At 36.2% G+C, this 18,840-nt stretch overlaps 1 protein-coding gene across 8 annotated transcripts in view; it reads right to left on the bottom strand.

Annotated features, from left to right (window-relative positions):
• Positions 1-552: 552 nt before the first annotated feature.
• Positions 553-18,840, bottom strand: part of RPS6KC1 (ribosomal protein S6 kinase C1) — a 95,027-nt gene continuing 76,739 nt past the window's right edge. For 3 of the 8 annotated variants that reach the window (XM_039359606.1, XM_039359612.1, XM_039359611.1), the window contains 5 exons: positions 11,444-11,526; positions 8,917-9,012; positions 7,730-7,819; positions 6,025-6,096; positions 553-2,870 (listed from right to left, as the gene is read on the bottom strand). In XM_039359606.1, coding sequence (XP_039215540.1) covers positions 6,064-6,096; positions 7,730-7,819; positions 8,917-9,012; positions 11,444-11,526 — 302 coding nt within the window. In that variant the 3' untranslated portion in view covers positions 553-2,870; positions 6,025-6,063. The remainder of the gene's footprint in view (positions 2,871-6,024; positions 6,097-7,729; positions 7,820-8,916; positions 9,013-11,443; positions 11,527-18,840) is intronic. The other 5 variants (XM_039359608.1, XR_005558668.1, XM_039359607.1 and 2 more) reach the window with 5 other exon arrangements.

Genomic DNA, 18,840 nt, shown 5'->3' with positions numbered 1-18,840 from the left:
TCCAGTGTGAACTAGGATGAAGAGCAGAAATTACTAAAAAGCCTAAATATTTCTTTACGAAAGAAATTTACCCTTTGGTCTCCAGATAAAACTAAGAGGAACAAACAGACAAGAGTCTGTACTATACAATAGCCTATAGGCACCCTGGTATTCTACAGCACACTTGCACAGATAAAAGAATACTGGTGTTTATAACTTTCAGATCATTTGATTCTTTTTGCTATATGTCCCATAGGGAATTGCCAACTTGATCAATATTTCTGGAAATGGTTTAACTCTTCTTAAACTTGGGGGACTTAGCCCTCATTTTAAGCAAAAATCTCTTCATTTCTACAGTTGAAGAGTAAAAATTTTACTCCTCCTGTAATCCTGGAACAGCAGTCTTCCTCAAATTTCTTGGCGGGTAACCCATGTTAAACTCCCTGGGAAGTACTTCAGAGCCATGTAGACTGCTCATAAGCAATAAATAGTGAGAAAGGCATAGCCTCAGATGCAAATAGAGGGAAGGCTCGCCAGTGTGTTAGGATGAATTTAAGGAAGTAACAAGGCACATATTTGTCTGGTATTTTAATATATGCTTTTAGAGCTTAATATCTTAATGAGCCATCCTAAAGTAGTTATTACAGAAGATTTTTACATGCACTAACACATTGACCTTTTAAAAGAACGAGTCTTTATTTTAAGTAAATATTAACTTTAGGTTGTCTTATCCTCAATTTTTGGAGTCTGTGTTTCCATTTAACAAAATTATCAACAGATTAAGGACCAATGGCCAAATCACCATTGTTTTAATTTTATCAGAAGTCAGCAGTCTTCTGAAACAGCTTCTTGGCAAATCTGTTTAAAAAACAATATTCATGAAAAGCACAGCCATTCCCTTGCAGACATCTCACCCATCCCTTTTCAGTTGGGCCTGTTCATGGCACATACAATGGAATTCCAATTGTGAAGCACCAGTGCTTGTGAAAGGTTTCCAAATAATCTTTCTGATAGTGCACTTTAATATAAAACTCCCAAATTTTCTCAGAGCAATTGTTTGTAGACTCTCCTCCTTAGGAGGGATTCACAATGGTAAAACACATAAAATAATATACTGTTTCTAAATGAAGAAACAAAGTTATGGTAAAATTGAGAAAATAAAACATTTTCAGAATTCACACGAGCAAATAAAAACAGATGTACATGTAACTGGAATTCTGCAAACTTGAACATTTTCCATGTAAGCAAAAGAAAAAAGAAAAAAGAATAGCTATATGAAAGCATGAATTTCCATACAATAAATGCTAGCTTTCCTTATACCCATACAGCCATACTTTTTTCTGCATTCTACTTTCTTAGTCCATTTAAATTACTAAAACAATCATTATCTAGATGAGAGATTTTTTAATCTTGCAGTGATTTAAAACTTGAGGTTAAAATTAGTGCTTTAAAACAAACATTGCATTGCAACCAACAAGCACAAAATAACAATAGCTAGATTACATTTTAAGATATGACACTTAACCATTTTGGAATTACATTGCATGATGCTAGCTTTCATTCTCCTGCCATACCCCTCTCCAAACTAGACATATTAAATGTCAAGTTTTGCAGAAGCACCATAATATTCTATTTAACATATGTTATTATTAAGTTATTTTTCTCCCTGTTCTCCAGTCTACTTAAATTCAACTCTGCCAAGGCTACCTAAGTATAAAAAGGGGGCTATATTCAGTTGGCATAGATAATAGACATTGGAATGTACAACAGAAATTCCACAACTCATCATCATTTAAAACAGTGGTTCTCAACCTTCCTAATGCCGCGACCCTTTAATACAGTTCCTCATGTCGTGGTGACCCCCAACCCTAAGGGCTCTCCAAGCGCGCACCGACGCCGCCCACTCACCCACTGCGCCCGGAGCGCAGCATGCCTTGCCTGTCCTTGCCTCACTTCTGAAGGTCTCTGACCTGCCTGGCTCCAGCTGGCCGGGGAGGGGGGGCAGGAAGGCTGCTCCGCCGGCTCCGCCCAGCCTGGTTGGAGAAGCGCCCAGGCAGGGAGAGGGAGGGAGGGAGGGAGGGAGAGGGAGAGAGAGAGAGAGAGAGAGAGCCAAGAGATTGACAGCACTGGCAGCGCTTAGTTCAGCCTCCTCTGCGGAAAGGGCTGCGAAGCAGTGCAGCCTCCCTTAGGAGATGCTCGACGGAAATGAATCCGGCACTGCAATGGCCCCAAGCTCAAAGCTGTGTGGAGACGGATAGTGATGTCTCGGTTCCTAAGACCATCGGAAATATGTGTTTTCCGATGGTCTTAGGTGACCCCTGTGAAAGGCGACCCCCAAAGGGGTCGCAACCCACAGGTTGAGAACCACTGGTTTAAAATGAAACAAAATACAAGGTGTGTATTCTTATTTGCATAATTCCCCACTAACAGCAGAGCTAGATATGACTTCAGTCACAGGGCTACTTTTCCATCCAGATTTCCATGATTTGAAATGTGGGTAAGGAAATACATGGCATGCAATGGCAACCACTTGTAATGCCCTACAATTAGCGCTGCACGTGATCCCAGCTCAAAAGAAGAATTGAAGTCAGTCCATACAAGTGTAAACCACACCTTTCTTTTGCTCAATCAAGCTTAAACATTTCATTTGGTGTTTGGATTCCAATTTCCAATTTATTCATCCTGGTCTGGAAACACCTAAAGTCTTCATGATGGCAGCAAGCCAAGAGCATTGTCTGTTAGACATCTGCAGCCTAAGCATAGACAACTTGTACAGTTTTTCACTTAGCTAATTCGATCCAATCAATGGTGGCAAAAAAAGGGTGTGCTTTGATGTCTTCAACTCCAGCAATTCCAGCACCAAGACGTTCCACAGAATTGAATTGCAAAAGCTGAAAAGAAAAGAACACACCAATCAACCCAGGCTTTTCTTGTTATAGCTCATCAGCAGAGAGGATTGCATCCTCTGGAATTAATGGCTAGATTTCAATAATATTTATAATAAACTTAACTTTTTTTCCATACGGCAATTTAAAACACTAGCATATTAAAAAAAATGGGAAAAGATCAGAATAGAGGCCTCTCATAGTTACAGCCCTAGTTTTATCATATTGTTGGCCATTCTCTTTTCTCTAAGTCATTTATCATTACTACATTACTATTGTAAAATAATAGCCTGTTTGTTGGAACCTGTTTTTACATATCAGTTACTTTGGAAATGTGGATTAGGAGGATTATTTTGGTATATTTTAGAATGTGTTCTCTTCCATCTTCCACAGCAATTCTGCAAATACTAATCTTGGAACTAATCATATCACCAGCCATTCTATGGAGACCCTGTAGATTGAACACAGCTGCATGTGATCAACCATATTGAAATGGTTTCCATGCTACACTGGTAGTAACTGATCAACTTAAATATCTGTCTGTTTTTGAGACTGAAAGACCAAAACAAAAAAATAAAATGTTGTAGTGTTAAATTCTGTTTCTTCAAAACTAGCTCTCTTTTACAGGTTTTATAAGTAAGTACCAAATGTAGCCTGATATTATGGTTGATTTCCCTTACTTACATGAGGGTAAGTAATGCCAGGACTATAGGAGAGTGTAAATTATCATAATTGTACAACAAACATGAATAACAACCCTTGAAACATCTGGCAGAGATCAAGATAGTAAACTGAAGCAACTGATTCTATTATTGAAATGTAATTGAATTTATTCATTTCATTCTTAGAGCACTTTTCTTCTAAAGAACTTAACAAAGCCTATGTATTGCTACAAATGCCCTCACCTAGGAAGCATACATAGTTTAAGGCAATTATATCCCTGATAGCCACTATATATAGGAAATAATAGGGGTGTCTGTCATACATTTTATAGGAAGGTAAATGCTCTTTCCTGTAGAGAAATCCACACAAATTTTGTTCTATTCTTCTATCACGTTATTATTCCTTTTTTATTTAAAAAAACCTGTAAAAATATTTGAAAATATCAGTCCAAATCCTCAGATTCCTAAGCTGAAGAGCTTGCGGTGTAAACCTCAGCTTGCAGCAAGAAATGGCTGAGGAGAGCACCCTTGAGATCACCTAAGTCAGCTGATTAAAAATGCAGTCAAGGTCCCAAGCCAAGCAACATCTTGCAGATTAAGAGACAGCAAAGGAAGTCAAGTGTTCTGCTGGAAAGAAAGAAGCATTGACCAAATCAGTTGGTTAAACTGATAGAGATGGTTTCTAGAGATGGCTATTTGAGGCAACCTTATGCTTGAATCTCCTACCGGTGACTCTGACTATTATGTTTTTGTTGGATTAACTGTTATTTTAGATCAGAAAAGGACTATTCTTGAATCTTCCTGAACTTGAGATACAGTATCTCTCCAGACTTTTTTGTAAGCTCTTGTGAATATTTTCTACACAGAAACCTTTGAGTTTACAATATGCTTCATATTATTTTAATGAAAGATTTACAATTACAACTTATCTTGAATTTGTTATCAGAAGCTGTGTGTATATTTAATTGGCAATAAAGAATATTCCATAGACTTCTGTAAACAGTGTAACAAATCTGCAAGATGATTTGACAAGAAAGGACTGGCTATATCCTTGCTATTATATATTTAAGCAGTAAGTAACTTTATGTTTGTGGCTTTCTCATCATATCCAGATTTGTTTTTAATAAACTTGTTTAAATGTGAAACTCAAGCATGGCACAACATAGGAGAACAAACCCATCAGGACAAGATTCAGCAGTCCATTTGCATTTAAAAGACAAAGGCCACTCTTTCGAAGACAGCAAAGTCCACATTCTGGACAAAGAGGACAGCTGGTTTGAAAGAGGGTTCAAAGAGACCATCTATGTCAAAATTGAACAACCCTCTCTCAACAGAGGGGGTAGGGAAGGATATGACATCATCTATCTCCAATCTAAAACACAGTCCTTTCAATAGTTCCAAGAAGGCTCCACACCCATTTGACGACACAGATAAGCCTCCAGGGGCTTCAATGACTCGCTAAAAGAATGCAAACAACCAGCTGTCTGCAAAGAGTATAAAGTCTGCCATTCCCCACCATCTAGTCAGAGCTAAAGAAGCTTCTTGGCTGAGAAGTGAAACATCTTTAAGAAAAACAAGAAAGTCCAGTTGCCTCATGAAAAAAGAACCTTTTGGACAACCATGACCTGGATAACTGAGAATCTCCATAGACATGTGGAACTTAAGCTGTACTGGATTTTTGCACTTTGCTTGTGAGGCCTAGACTACTGAGGTATAATGATTTTAGGTTAACGGAGACTACATTAATTTATCTGAGTAAATATGTAATAAAAATGAAATATGAAAACTTTACTTGTCATAGCTCATTAAAGCATGCAGAATTAAGTATTTCAGATAAAAGGCTGGCTACTATGTGAATGTACTGAGGAAGGTAGAGCATGGCTTCTCGAATTCTTTTCTTTACTAAACAGATACATAGGAGGCATCTGTGTTTAATTGTATAAGTAACATGTTGCATCTATTTAAGTGTACGTTTATCCTCTTCTCCATGTGGCATCTCTGTGTATGTGCACCAGGAAACACAGAGTGAACTGCATAGGTTCTGCTCCGAATCAAGATGAAGAAGGAGGAAGGTGGAGTTAGAAGAGCAGGATTTCAAGCTGTTGTCAATGACTTCTCCCATATGGATATATCTGAGAGTTTCTTCTGCTTTTTTTCCTCTACTGCTTCCCAGCTGAATCTAGCCTGTTTCAAACTTGCTCTTCTTTTGCCAGCTTCTCCCACAACACCAAAGTTTATCCCAGAGGACTAGCCTGCTGATAGATGAACACCTTTACATTATTTTCCAATATTTGAGGGAGGCTAGGAAGACATCTAAAAGAAGCTATTACATTATATGCAAGACTTATTAATGACAGTTAACTGTCAGTAATTTTCTATCAAGTTATCAAATATCAGCTCCTTTAAGCACTAGTTGTTTCTGAAATAATCTTGAACATTCTACTTACTGGTTAATAAATGCAGAATAAAAGAAAGAAAAAGAATATATCAGCAAATACCTGTTGTATTAAAACACCCTGTGGTCATTTTCAGAGGTATTATCTTTTATGCTGACTCTTATATTTATCAACCTACAAGAAATACAATGAAAAAAGATTGACTGTCTCCACTTAGTTTAGATCAAAACTAAATTTTCTTTTACCTCATTTTAATGAAGGTGTGTGAGACAGCCAGTGTTTTAAGAAATCAGGCTAGAAACCAGGAGACTGTGAGTTCTAGCCCTACTTTAGGCACAAAGCCATCTGGGTGTCCTTGGGCCAGTCATTCTCTCTCAGCCCTAGGAAGGAGGCAATGGCAAAGCACTTCTGAAATCCTGCCAAGAAAACCGCAGGGACTACATTCAGGCAGTTGCCAGGAGTCTCAATATACAATGAAGGTATGTCACAGAATGTATCCCTATTTGCACTACATGCAAGAAATATTTGTTTAAATGGAAAAAGATAAAAATATTACTTGATGGATAGCCCTAATATGGGGTTTCAGTGGAAACCAATGTGATCAGATCAGACAGAGGAAACTAAGATGAACTGATGCTTTTCAGACAATTAAAATATTTATCTAAAAAAAGTCTTCAAAGAGGCCCAAGGAGCTTTGGCAGCTAAAGTCTCACAAACGAAATGTAAAGAAATGATATGATTGATTGTTAGTAGTAATAATACTAAGTAGTTTTTTTAAAAAAAAAAATCCACAATAAAGTCAAAGGGGAGATGAAGTGAACTCTTCTTATCTGCAATTTCTGATTGAAAATGTTTGAAAGGAAGTAACTAGCAAAGCATAAAAATATTTACAAAGGATAAAGGAACTGAAGTTTACATTTCTTCCTTCTTATGAGTCTGTCACATAAGCAGTTCAAAAGAATAATTTCATTTCTAAGTTTTCTTTAAAGGGAACTATAGCATAATGCAGTTGTCTCTGGTATTATTTGGGGCGCGTGCCTTCATATGCATACATCTAATAATCAAAGTGAGAAATTTCCCCATAAAATGTATTCATTTGCACATCTTAAGTTGGCTCTGCCACTTAAAATTGCTCTAACCTCACTTAGTAAAATAACTCAGATAACAAAACAAGACTTCTTTGTGAATATACATGAGTTAGTAGATAAGCAGTCAGAAAACAGCCATTCCGCCGTCTTCTGGAAAATATAACAACTGATACCAGGTGGAAAAGTTAAGTACAAAGACATTTATGTTCTGAAGGCTTTCCCTGTTACAAGGAAAAAACTTTTAATATGAGAAAGAAAATGCAAAATAAGCTGCATTAAAGCTGCATAGTTCAAAAAGAGACTGGTTATTATGCTAACTGGGGCAGCTTTCGAGAAATTTGATGTCAATTAAGAGAGCCTTAAGAATTTCATCTGTATCTTCAGGTAATCAAAATAAGGAATAATAATAATAATAATAATGGCTCTGAAGTACGTAGCTTCTAGCTGGCTAGATCGGGGTGGGGTGTTATTTTTTCAGTGAGGTCAATGATTTTGAAATCCATGTCATGGGACACATTTGGCATGTATCTGCACACTGTTCCTCTCCTAGACATTCTGTGATGGGCTGACCCAAGCAACCTGTGAAGAGGTGGAAAAGGAAAATCATAATGACAAATGACTAGCTATGCCAAGAGTCCCTTTTTCCTTTTCCTGACAAAGCTTCCTCAAAAATGAATGGTAGTTTCCTTAGAAAGACACACAAAAGAAAATTGATTTACTAGCCAATGGAGCAGACTCTTCAACTGTAAAGTCAGCCACATGCAGCCCAGAGATGAAACACTTCCTTTTGGACATGGGTAACCTTGAACCTGGGGGAGGAGGGAAAATAACAAGCGGTCTGGCATAAAGTGCTAGTTGCTATGTATTGCTTTAATAAACTCCCAAAGATGCCAATGGTAAAATTCCATTCATTTTCAGGCTCCTTTCTGAGGGAGAGTATAAAATATCCTCTATTCTGAGTCTAATAACTAGATGAAGTCATTAACAGCACTTGTATACTTTTATTCTTATTTATTTATTTTAGTAAGTAAATTTCTACTACTCCCACTGAATACTGACTATAAATGGTTTATAATCCTATCTACATAAATAGATTAAAACAATAAAAATAACCACACAATAGTAACAATTTTTAAAAACATAAGAACCATAACATTCAAACAAGAGCTCAGATCTAAATCAGTTTGGCTCCAGCATCAAAGTTTGTTAAAATAACCAAGTTTTAGTATGTTTCTAAATCCTAATACATTATGCTAACTTTAATATTAAAAATATACCTTTACTCCCAAATCATCTATGTCAGGAGAGATAACTAAGGATAAATCAATGGATTTCTGCAGCAATTTTGTGTCCAAGCTATATTTGGTAACAACAGATGGATAGGTCTTGTATACTTCTCAATCATTCCTTTTCTCCTTTCCAAAATTAAATAATTAAGTCCAGTGTTTTCATTCACCTTTTCCTGACAAAATAGCTCCTATATTTTTATAACTGTATAACTGTAAGACATTTCTACTCTACGCATTAATAGTTTAGTTTCTTTACTTGTTTACATATTAAACAGAATTTTACTGCTAAGAAGATGTAGCTACTGGGGACACTAAGATAAACCACAATCCTATTAGCACATTTTCAGATGCTGAATTTAAACATTACTCCCAAATCCTTTATAAAAGATTCTAAAGATAAATAGGAAAGATAGGAAACCTTTTACAACATCAAGTTTAAAAAGAACAAAGCTAATTTTATTAACACTGTAAGTTGATATGGGGTTGTCATTTCCACTAAGTGAACAAAAATCCATTTATTATATTTTTATATATTCAGTAAAATATATGGTATATGTTAATCTGACTTTAGCTGCAGCAAGGAATACAACATTTGTACACATTCATCAAGAATTTACCTGTTGAAGGAGTGATCTGGCTTCTTCTGAAATGTGATCTGGCAAGTTTAAACAGGTATGAGTATTTATTCCTGCTGGGTGGCACTCCAAGAGACTCTATGGCAAACCATCAAGAAATGCAAAATATTAAAGTTCATGTTATGATAAAGAATGGAGATGCATGTTACTATATTCAAAAACTTAAAAGTAATCCTCCTCAATCTAAGTTAATATTTCCATAACTCTTAACCAGAAAGTGATTGATGAAAGCTGACTAGAAATGAAAGACATTGTAATTCAACAAGGTGAGCTAGTTAATCAGGTGTAATAGAACCGATTATCAGCAGAACTGAACAATGCAGCTTTGCATTGGTTTCGGAGCTTCACCTTTTGAATATTCACTATATATGCCTAAAATATCATTCCTGTTGTGAGATGGAAAAAATGAGGTACAAGCTAAGATATACAATTCAAACAGGTAATTATGACCTCTGTGAAAATCTCTAACAATAATGGAATCTCCTTAAAACACAAAGCAATTACAGTGGGTATCTCCTCACCAAAGATTGTAAACAAATTTATTTTGCATTGTGCATACACATACTATCCATTTCCACTGCAAACAAATCTGGAAAACAAGCTGATAGGTTGTTCCCAAAGGTATTCGGAAAATGTGAATGGGGACACGAGGATCAAGGAGGTACAGACCTCCGCTCCATTTCTTAGGCAGGTTACCCAACCTAATTATGTTCTTTTATACGGACATAACCCACCCAAATTCTCATCAGCTTCAAGGATAGTGGAGATTGTATTTCAACAAACACCAAGACTAGCAAGAGGAAATATTCAGAAACACGTTAGGACCGGGTATCCAACCTTGGCACCTTTAAAACTTGTGGACTTCAACTTCCAGAATCCCCCAGCCAGCCATGCTGGCTGGGGAATTCTGGGAGTTGAAGTCCACAAGTCTTAAAATTTACCAAGATTGGACACCCCTACTTTAGAGCAGAGTTTCCCAACCTTTCCTGCTTTGCAACCACCGAGGGGGGGGGGAAGGGTTGGTTCTGCACGAGTGGTTGCCTAGCATGAGTGTGCAACTCTATTTGTGCAAGCTGCAAGCATGTGTGGCCGCCACTCACACAAGTGGGAATGCACGTGTGCATGCTCACCTGCCGTTTCCATGGCCTAGTTGCAAATAGCTCATGGCCCACTAGTGAGCTGTAGCCCAGAGGTTGGGGACCCCTGCTTTAGGGAATATCATTTTCTTTCAGAAGAAGCAGAAGGGAGGAAGCCAAATGGCCCCTCCTTCCAACAAAAAGACCTGCCTTCTTCCCACATAATTTAACCCTTTCACCAGGCTGGAGGAAGGCGGATGAAATTGGGGGGAAAGATTGATTTGTTGAATAAAAAATATGGTCCTAAGTTGAATCAAACAAGTATACCAAATAAATGTTGTTTTAAAAAAAATTCCCTTTGCATCTTACTATATCTTCCTGAAGTCTTACAAGATCTATAAAGATGGGCCAAATACAAAACATTTAAATTCTATTCTATTCAAATGAGGAACAATGAAAGAAGATACATCTTTTTCATGAATTAACTTCCACAGTGTACCCCAGCAACTTGCATTCATTTTTAATTACTTCTTGTTCCTTAGTGTTACATTTCAAAGGGAATGCTTCGTTTACATCCATAGTTTTGGCCCCAGAAACGCATTATGTACCCTAAACCCCAACAGCATGCCCTATTGACAGCATCATAATAAAATAAGCACTATTTTTCTTCCTTGTAAGAAAAATATATGTCTGGGTTCATCACCATGCTAAGTCATAATATGTTCAGTTTCATTTTAAAACTCTGTGAATTAGTAGTGGTATAGGCCATTGTTTATGGCTTAGCACATTGTAAGAACCTGGCCATCTGTGGTTTATTCAACAAATGATTTATGTGGTAGAGTACTAGCTTGGTCTAGTGCAGGGGTTCTCAACCTTGGCAACTTTAAGACTTGTGGACTTCAAATCCCAAAATTCTGGGAATTGAAGTCCACAAGTCTTAAAGTTGCCAAGGTTGAGAACCCCTGGTCTAGTGGTTAAGGCACCAGGTTAGAAGGTAAGAGACCATGAGTTTAAATCCCACCTTAGCCATGAAAGCTAGTTGGGTAACTTTGGGCCAATCACTCTTTCAGTCCAACCCACCTCATAATTGTTGTTGTGAGCAAAATAGGAGAAGAAAAATGCTTTACAAATAACTCATTACCTTGAGTTATTTGTAAAAATAATAAAGGCAGGAAATACATAAATTAATAAAAAATAGTATCTTCAATTGTTCTGTTTTTTTCTTACAATATGAAAATTCCTATCTTATATTTTTGTTATTTTATAGTATGATATTATTAATGCTCTCTTTCTGATGTCCCCTATATGTGAACAAAACATTACTTTTCTGTATCTCTTAGCTGCCTTTGGATATTTACAGCCTAGAACTAATTCCCCAATTTTCTGTGGGATTTCAGAACATGGCATACTTTTTCTTTAAAGGTACACCATACCATTCCAGTAAGAAGTTCAAAGAGAAGGACACCCAAACTCCACCAGTCGCAGGCCTCTGTTTCTTCAAAAACAACACCAACTTCTAAATGAAAGGTAAGCAGAGTTAAAACATCAAAAAAAACCTTTCAAACCTGCATTTGCAAGACAACTCAGACCATAACAGAACATCTTTCCCCAATTATCTAGACTTTACTAGACATACCAGTTTGCCACAGCAATAAGGATTGTCAAATCTTTATCTTCCAAACGCAATACAGCTACTGAGTTCACCCATCGTGCTAAACCATAAATAGTTTCAATTTAACATGCTGCCTGAACCAGCCATTGTGGTTTGTAAAACGTGTAGCCAATCACTGTGGCTTTTTCAACAAATTGTTGTTACAACAAGTATGATGGATGTATCCACTCACTTTCACAACCCTCACTTGGCTAGAGGAGCAATCTAATTGGCTGAATTAAAACAATTCCTAGTAATTCCAAAGAAAAATAAAACACACTAATAACAACATACAAAATGACAAAACTTAAAACAAGATCACAGTGGTGACAATAGAAACATCATAACAGGCCCAGCAATTTCAATCAAGCCCACACAGGTAGGTATTTAGCTGAAAGCTCATTCATTTTGGTGAATTCAGGGAAGGAATTCCACAGTTAGCACCTGCCATTTTCATGCTGAAAGGAGATACATCTCCTTTTCATGTAGGAAACAGGAATCTGCTTCTAGAGCAATTGTCCCCAAACTCGTGCCCTCCAGGGTAAGGAATTATGCAAGCTGTTTTTCTGGGCATTTACATCTGGAGGTCTCCAAGTCAAAAAAAAAAAGGCAGCCATACCTCCTATTTTAGTGAAAGAACAAGATTATAGAATTCACTGAACAGCCTTGAGAAACCAATTATCTCTCAGCAATGTAGCATACAGTGGATTTAGCACTATAATTAGAGCCTTTTATCTTTAAGTGCTGCTGTTTTTAGGGTGGGGTAGACAATAAATTTTAAAAAAATCATGGCTATTGTAATGGATTTCTGCCAAATTTTCTGGCAAAGAAAGAGATGAGGAATGGGATTTCTGGGCAAAACCTTTGCGCATTGAACCTTTGGGTGCTGATACAGCACAGGGGCTGAACTGTAGGAGCTTCCATGATGTGATCGAGCTTTCTCTATGATGCACCTATGATTGAAGGTAGCAGGAAAGGCTTTGCAAGCAATTCTGTATTCTTAGCGTATTTAGAATTGTGAAACTTTAAATCAGGCGTCTTCAAACTTGGCCCTTTTATGACTTGTGAACTTCAACTCCCAGAATTCCTCAGCCAGGCACGCTGAGGAATTTGGGTTTGGAAGCTCATGGGCATGCCAAAGTATATAAAGATGGTACATAAAGGTATATAAAGATGATATAACTTCCATACACCCAAGACCCAATGGTAACAGAAATATACAATATTCTTTCTCTGTTATTAGTTCTCAAACCAACAAATGTAGCACTTGTTGTTTTATTGCTAGAACTTTTTATATATTTACATAATATTAACAAGGCCTGACCATAATCAAAGTATGAGATTTGGACTAGAACAAGGGGTTGGGCTAGAAGGCTTCCAAGGTCCCTTCCAACCCTGGTATTCTGTTAAAGTAATGTATTGATTTAATAAAAAGCATTATTAAATGTTGAAGTTCATAGCAAATCCCTTTTTTGCTCAATATCCTGGTTAAGTACTTATGGTTTATTGTATGAATTGGATTAACCATTAGACTGTACCCACAGAATTAATTAAAATGCAAAGCAATTTAACATTTGTTAATTTTGTAAAATGTCGGCCACTTGATTAAAATTAAAGTAATTTGTAAATAAAATTTAAAGAAGTGATTTTTATAAAATTGAATTAAATTAGTATAGGAAGAAAATAATAAGAATATTTCTTGCCACCCATGCAGAACACCAACAGGGACAAGGAAGCTGCTAAAAATGTTTCTAACACCACCAGCAGCAAAACAGATGTAATATAACTTTAATTACCCACAAGGCACAATTTGTAAATCCATTTTAAGCCATGATTTTGTATCTCTTCACTCTACTTCATTATGAATGTTAATATTAGGTAGGTCTATGTAGATATGCCTCTAAACCTGCAGCAATCATACATCCGGATACATCCATTGTTTAAAAAACTATTTTAAAAATTAGGAAGCGTTTGTTTACCTAAGTTGCCCCATGCATGTGTTAGTAACCCTAACCCTAAAGGCTAATGTCAAGATTCCTAATGTCTAAGTTAGGTAACTTTTTGCTTTTACTCATGTTGCCTCCAGGTTCCTTTAAGATGGAGAGCTTATGAACATAGAGTGTCTCTGCCATCAGAGAATAAACAGCCATGAGGGGTTCTGGATCTTTCAGGCCTATCATACTGTTGACTTTCCTGAATAATTATGGAAATTCTACTTTTTAAAATGGTCTGATAGACTTGGGGTCTGGATGCTGATCCTCTCCCTCATCCAAGAACAATTTTTCCTCTTCCCTTTGTGACTGATCTGAAAAAAGGCATCTGAGTCAGATGTGGACAAAATTTGCTGGCCATTGGCATTGCTGAGGTGAATGGCTGAGAAAAATTGAGACAAAACAAACATCTCTCACAACCTTTTTAGCCCTGTCTCCACAGTGAGTGGGATGGAGATACCCACTTCAAAACACCATGGTGCCACTTATTGGAAAAAGCTTCAGATAATATTTCCTCTGCACTCTCCTTCCCTTGCATTTTCTCTGCAATATATTGATATAATAACCTTTGTATATCACATCAATAAAGCAACCTTTACTCCCAGTAATATATCATAGAGACAAAAATAAAAAACCCATAGATTGCAAAATACATTTGAAGCCCAACCAATTAATGTAATTCTGCATAGTGGAAAAGCTCTCCTCCTTCCAACCATCAAAAAGTTTTAATATTGCAATAAATCTTACTCAAATGCCAGTTCTCAATAATGAAGCTATTTCATTCATATCAGCTAAGACATTTATATAATAAAAAATGGTAGCCATAAACCCAAGCAACCATTTGCTTTTCTATTACTGTATTTCTAACAGTTCTCTGCCTTACTTATGTATGGATCATTCAGAAGAGAATTTCAGGATATCTGCATTTGTATCAACTGGCACTATATGAAGATTTTTTTATATATATACAGAGCCAGTTTGGTGTAGTAGTTAAAGTGCTGGCCTAGAAACCAAGAGACTGGGAATTCTAGTCCCACTTTAGGTATGAAAGCCTGCTGGCTGACTTTGGGCTAGTCCTTTTATTTAGTCCAACCCACTTCATAGAATTGTTATTATGGGGAAAATAGGAAGGAGTATCAGGCATACTTATCACCTTCAGTTACATATAAAGTAATAAAGGTGGGATAAAAATAAAATAAAATAATAAAATAGCAAGTCATAAGAATAGATTATCTACTAACTGAAAGTACATTTTTCAAACAGGAATTTTTCCCAACCATTCTGAAGATACTAAAAACACAATACTCAGAATATGCATTTAGCCACTGAGCAATAGTTCTTTCTTAACTAGTTTTCAATCTTCTCCTTCTGCTCCTTATGAAAGAATCCTATTTATACAATATAACAGTCCATATATTCTGTTGATATATTCACAGCATAATCAATTGTTCATTCACCTTTTACAAGAGTACTTCATTAAGAAAAAGCACAAAAATATACAAAATATGTACCAACTCAAACAAATCTTTTGTTCCATCTACAACAATCTTCCTGTTCATTTAGTTTTAGGATTTACATCTTCCCTTTTTTTGACAGAAAAGATGGACACTAAATTTGGACCTTATGCATTAAAATAAAATGTTAAAACTAAGGAAAGGCATTCTTCTTCAGAATCTCTACTAACAAAAATTGTTTCTGCCTATCAATCTCACCTCTTTATTTAAGAGACTAAAATGATATTTCTATTCTGATATTTTTGTGGCCAAGCATGTACATGCGCAAGAATCCTAATTCAAGCAACACCTAACTTCATGTACTTCCAACTTTCTCCTCTTTTCTTCAAAACTAATGTTATAATAACAGAGACAACACTTTTCATGCCATTGAGAAATCATCATTGTCACAAAACTACTTGCAATTTAGAACTGTTCTGGTTCTAAAAAAAAGCCACTGGGTAATGTTTTTGTTTTGTTTTGCTCATGAGAACCAGACTGGATATTAAGATAAATTAGCACAAACTCTTACAGAATCCATTATCAGGATTTCAGCTTTTTCTGTGTCTACAATCCTAATAGGTTTGTTCATTCCAGGTTCTATGCATGCTATCCTTGCTCTATGATTTCCAACTTGGAAACTTACTTTACTATCCTATCATACCAAAATTGTCATAAGACATTTATGACAACACAGTTTAAACTGTCTCCAACAAACCATGTTTCTTAAAGCTTCTTTTTCTTTCTGAATTGGGCAAAAGACATGGCGCAAAGAGCCATGGAAAAATACATGCTCGGCATTTCAAGACAATATAAAAAGACCTGGACCTGAACTGCAGAACAAATGAAAGTATACAGTATCATTAAGAGAGTTAAAGAATTACAATGGAAATGGAATGGTCACATAGGAAGAAGAACTGATGGCAGGTGGACCAAGGCAGTCATGGAATGGACCCTACTTGATAAAAAGCGTCCACAAAAGAGACCTAAAACAAGATGGAGTGATAACATCAGCAAGCGGGCCCAACTGGCAAAAGAAAGCTCCGGACCATATTGATTGGAAACACAGGGAAGAGGCCTTCATCCTGCTGTGGATAGACAATGGCTAAATTGATGATGATGATGATGGTGATGATGATGATGATGATGATGATGATGATTCTTTTGAACACCTAGTTCTAGCCATTAAAGGGTTTATAGCAACTTTCATATTGGGTTTTCTTTAAAGAATCGAGGCAATATTTACGCATTTCATTTAAAATAATGTAAGCCAGTGTTTCTCAACCTTGACAATTTTAAGGCATGTGGACTTCAACTCCCAGAATTCCACAGCCAGCTGTGGAATCCTGGGAGTTGAAGTCCACATGCCTTAAAATTGTCAAGGTTGAGAAACACTAATGTAAGCATTTCTACTATGAAATAAAAAATCTTCATTTGCTTTAAGAAAATGGAAAGGGTTTTTTTTTCATGTTAGCTACCTCCAAGGCAAAGTTTAATCTTAAACTTTCTCTAAGCTATCTACTAATATAGAGTAGACAAGTTGTTTAGTTCAATCAAGTATGGGAAATAATCACTCCTAGTTTTACTTCTTTCCCAATTATATGGACAAGGAACTAATTTTCTCCCATACACACCCAATATGTACACAGAATGATTTTCAGGTCTCATGGTCTAATGGAAGAGATTCCTTTGAGAATTATGGGTTTCACTGACAAGTATACACTGAAATTTACTCTTGTTATCTTGGAGATAACCATAAGGGATATTCTGTTGATCATATTTTTTTCAAACTTTTTTAAACAAATTAATTTGCTTATTCATTGAGATCTTTGTAGATTAGAACTCTACATTCGCAACTGATCTTTGGGGACTTCAAGTGTCATAGAAACCTTAAGTGCTTCACAAAGCTTCCTTATTCCTTATAATTATTTTTTTGCTACAATGCCTTTTTCTCAGAAATATTCAAATGCACAAGCTGAAATAATGTGTGATAACGAGACAGGCAAGGCTGTTGCTCAACAGCAACAAGTCTTAAATATTTTTATCAAAATGTTCTTCAAGAGCTTTCAGAGAGCCATGGCAAGATGGATCAATTTATAAACATAATGGGGGGAAAGAGGGGGGGAATTACTTGATCTGAAAAAACTATTCCACCACTGTGCATTTGTGGAAGCAAACTGCAGATATTCACATTTTTTTCAGTCAAATGGCAGGGGTAAGTCGGAAAAATCAGCTAGAACTGGAGATGTTTGATAATGACATTGGAAGACCCACCATTAATTCGTGAAATTTGTTTTTGCAGGCAAATCTTAGGTATCATGCAATGTGAAATGATTACATTGGCAATCCTAATCTAAAAGGATTAGGTGGCAAATACAAAAGGCTTAAAACCCTGGACTGTTCTCCCAACCAAAATAAAGCTTCCATGATCAATAGCACGGTATGGTGGAAGTTATAGCTGAAAATTTTTATAGAGCACCAAGTAACCTAATCTTTGAATAGACACATGGAATTAAATGAGTCAAAACTAATTTTGCATAATGTTGTACGTTCATACACTGATGACAGTAAACAATGAATAAAATTATTCTATTAATCAATTCATATATTCCTTATGCGATTCTTACCTTCTGCAGTTTAAAAAACATTATGGCTATTTTTTATACATTCTCTTTAATACCTACTTTATACATTTCAGATTATTTGTGAACTACCATGTATAACTTACATTTTCCTCATTTCAGCGGCAGTAATTCTTTAAAAATCTAAGATCATAAATTTTGGCAAGGGAAAAAATGTCCATAACAGAAGGTGATCATTTGAATTTCAAACTGAATCTTTCTTGTTTTCTCCTCAATTAGACCAAAACATGTTGATTTAAAAGGTTTGTGTCTGTATGTTTCTTTTTTCAAACTTATTTTTAGACAGAATAATGGCCCCCCTGCTAGCTTGGCATTTGCTCAAAATTTTTGTCCCTGCAAATCAAATCTGTTACTGGAATTTTTCCCTCTGCTTTCCCTGCTCCCCCTCCTCCCCCTTTCAAAATACCAAGGCACATTAACCAAAAGATAAAAAGGTTGGTTGCTGATATTACAAAGCACAGGGCAGGTGGTTAATGTTTTTTTAGCACAAATATGTGATAAGATTCCCAGGGGATGCTAGGAGCAAAAGGATGTTTCAACAGAAGCGAAACATTTGCATCGTATGTTGGGGATAACCTTACTTTTAATCTTTACCCTAAAATTTGTCTACGTTATTTAAAAAAAAACAAAGAAAATGTTTTTAATGAATGGACATTGACAATTTGGACATCTAATGGGCTATGAAATATTGTGAACTGGTAAGAAGTTTGCTATTTAGGAAGTGCTTATAGAAAATCAGAGCATCTATCCATCTATAGCACTGACTCTAACTTTCAGATAGCAGTATCTTTCCTAGATCTACTTGAAATAGTTGGGAATTAAAATGTCCATGTGCAAAAGATGTGCTTCCCAATTTTACATTTCTGGAAGTGGTTATTCTTCTACAGTCTACAACCTCCAGTAGCATCTATCTCTAATTATTTGAGCCTAACTAGAGCTTCTGCCTTTCTTTTTCCTCATCTCCTTTGCGCAATTGATTACTAATGGAAGAAAATTGCAGCCCCTACTACACTTCCTTCTTCCTGCTTCCTGGTCCATATTTTTGACCACTAT

Source organism: Crotalus tigris, unplaced genomic scaffold (genome assembly GCF_016545835.1).
Source record: "Crotalus tigris isolate CLP2741 ecotype Arizona unplaced genomic scaffold, ASM1654583v1 scf7180000019097.2288821080:1192077, whole genome shotgun sequence".
NCBI classification, from domain to species: Eukaryota; Metazoa; Chordata; class Lepidosauria; order Squamata; family Viperidae; genus Crotalus; species Crotalus tigris.
The sequence above is the reverse complement of the archived record's forward strand: the minus strand, read 5'-3'. Positions and strand labels throughout refer to the sequence as shown.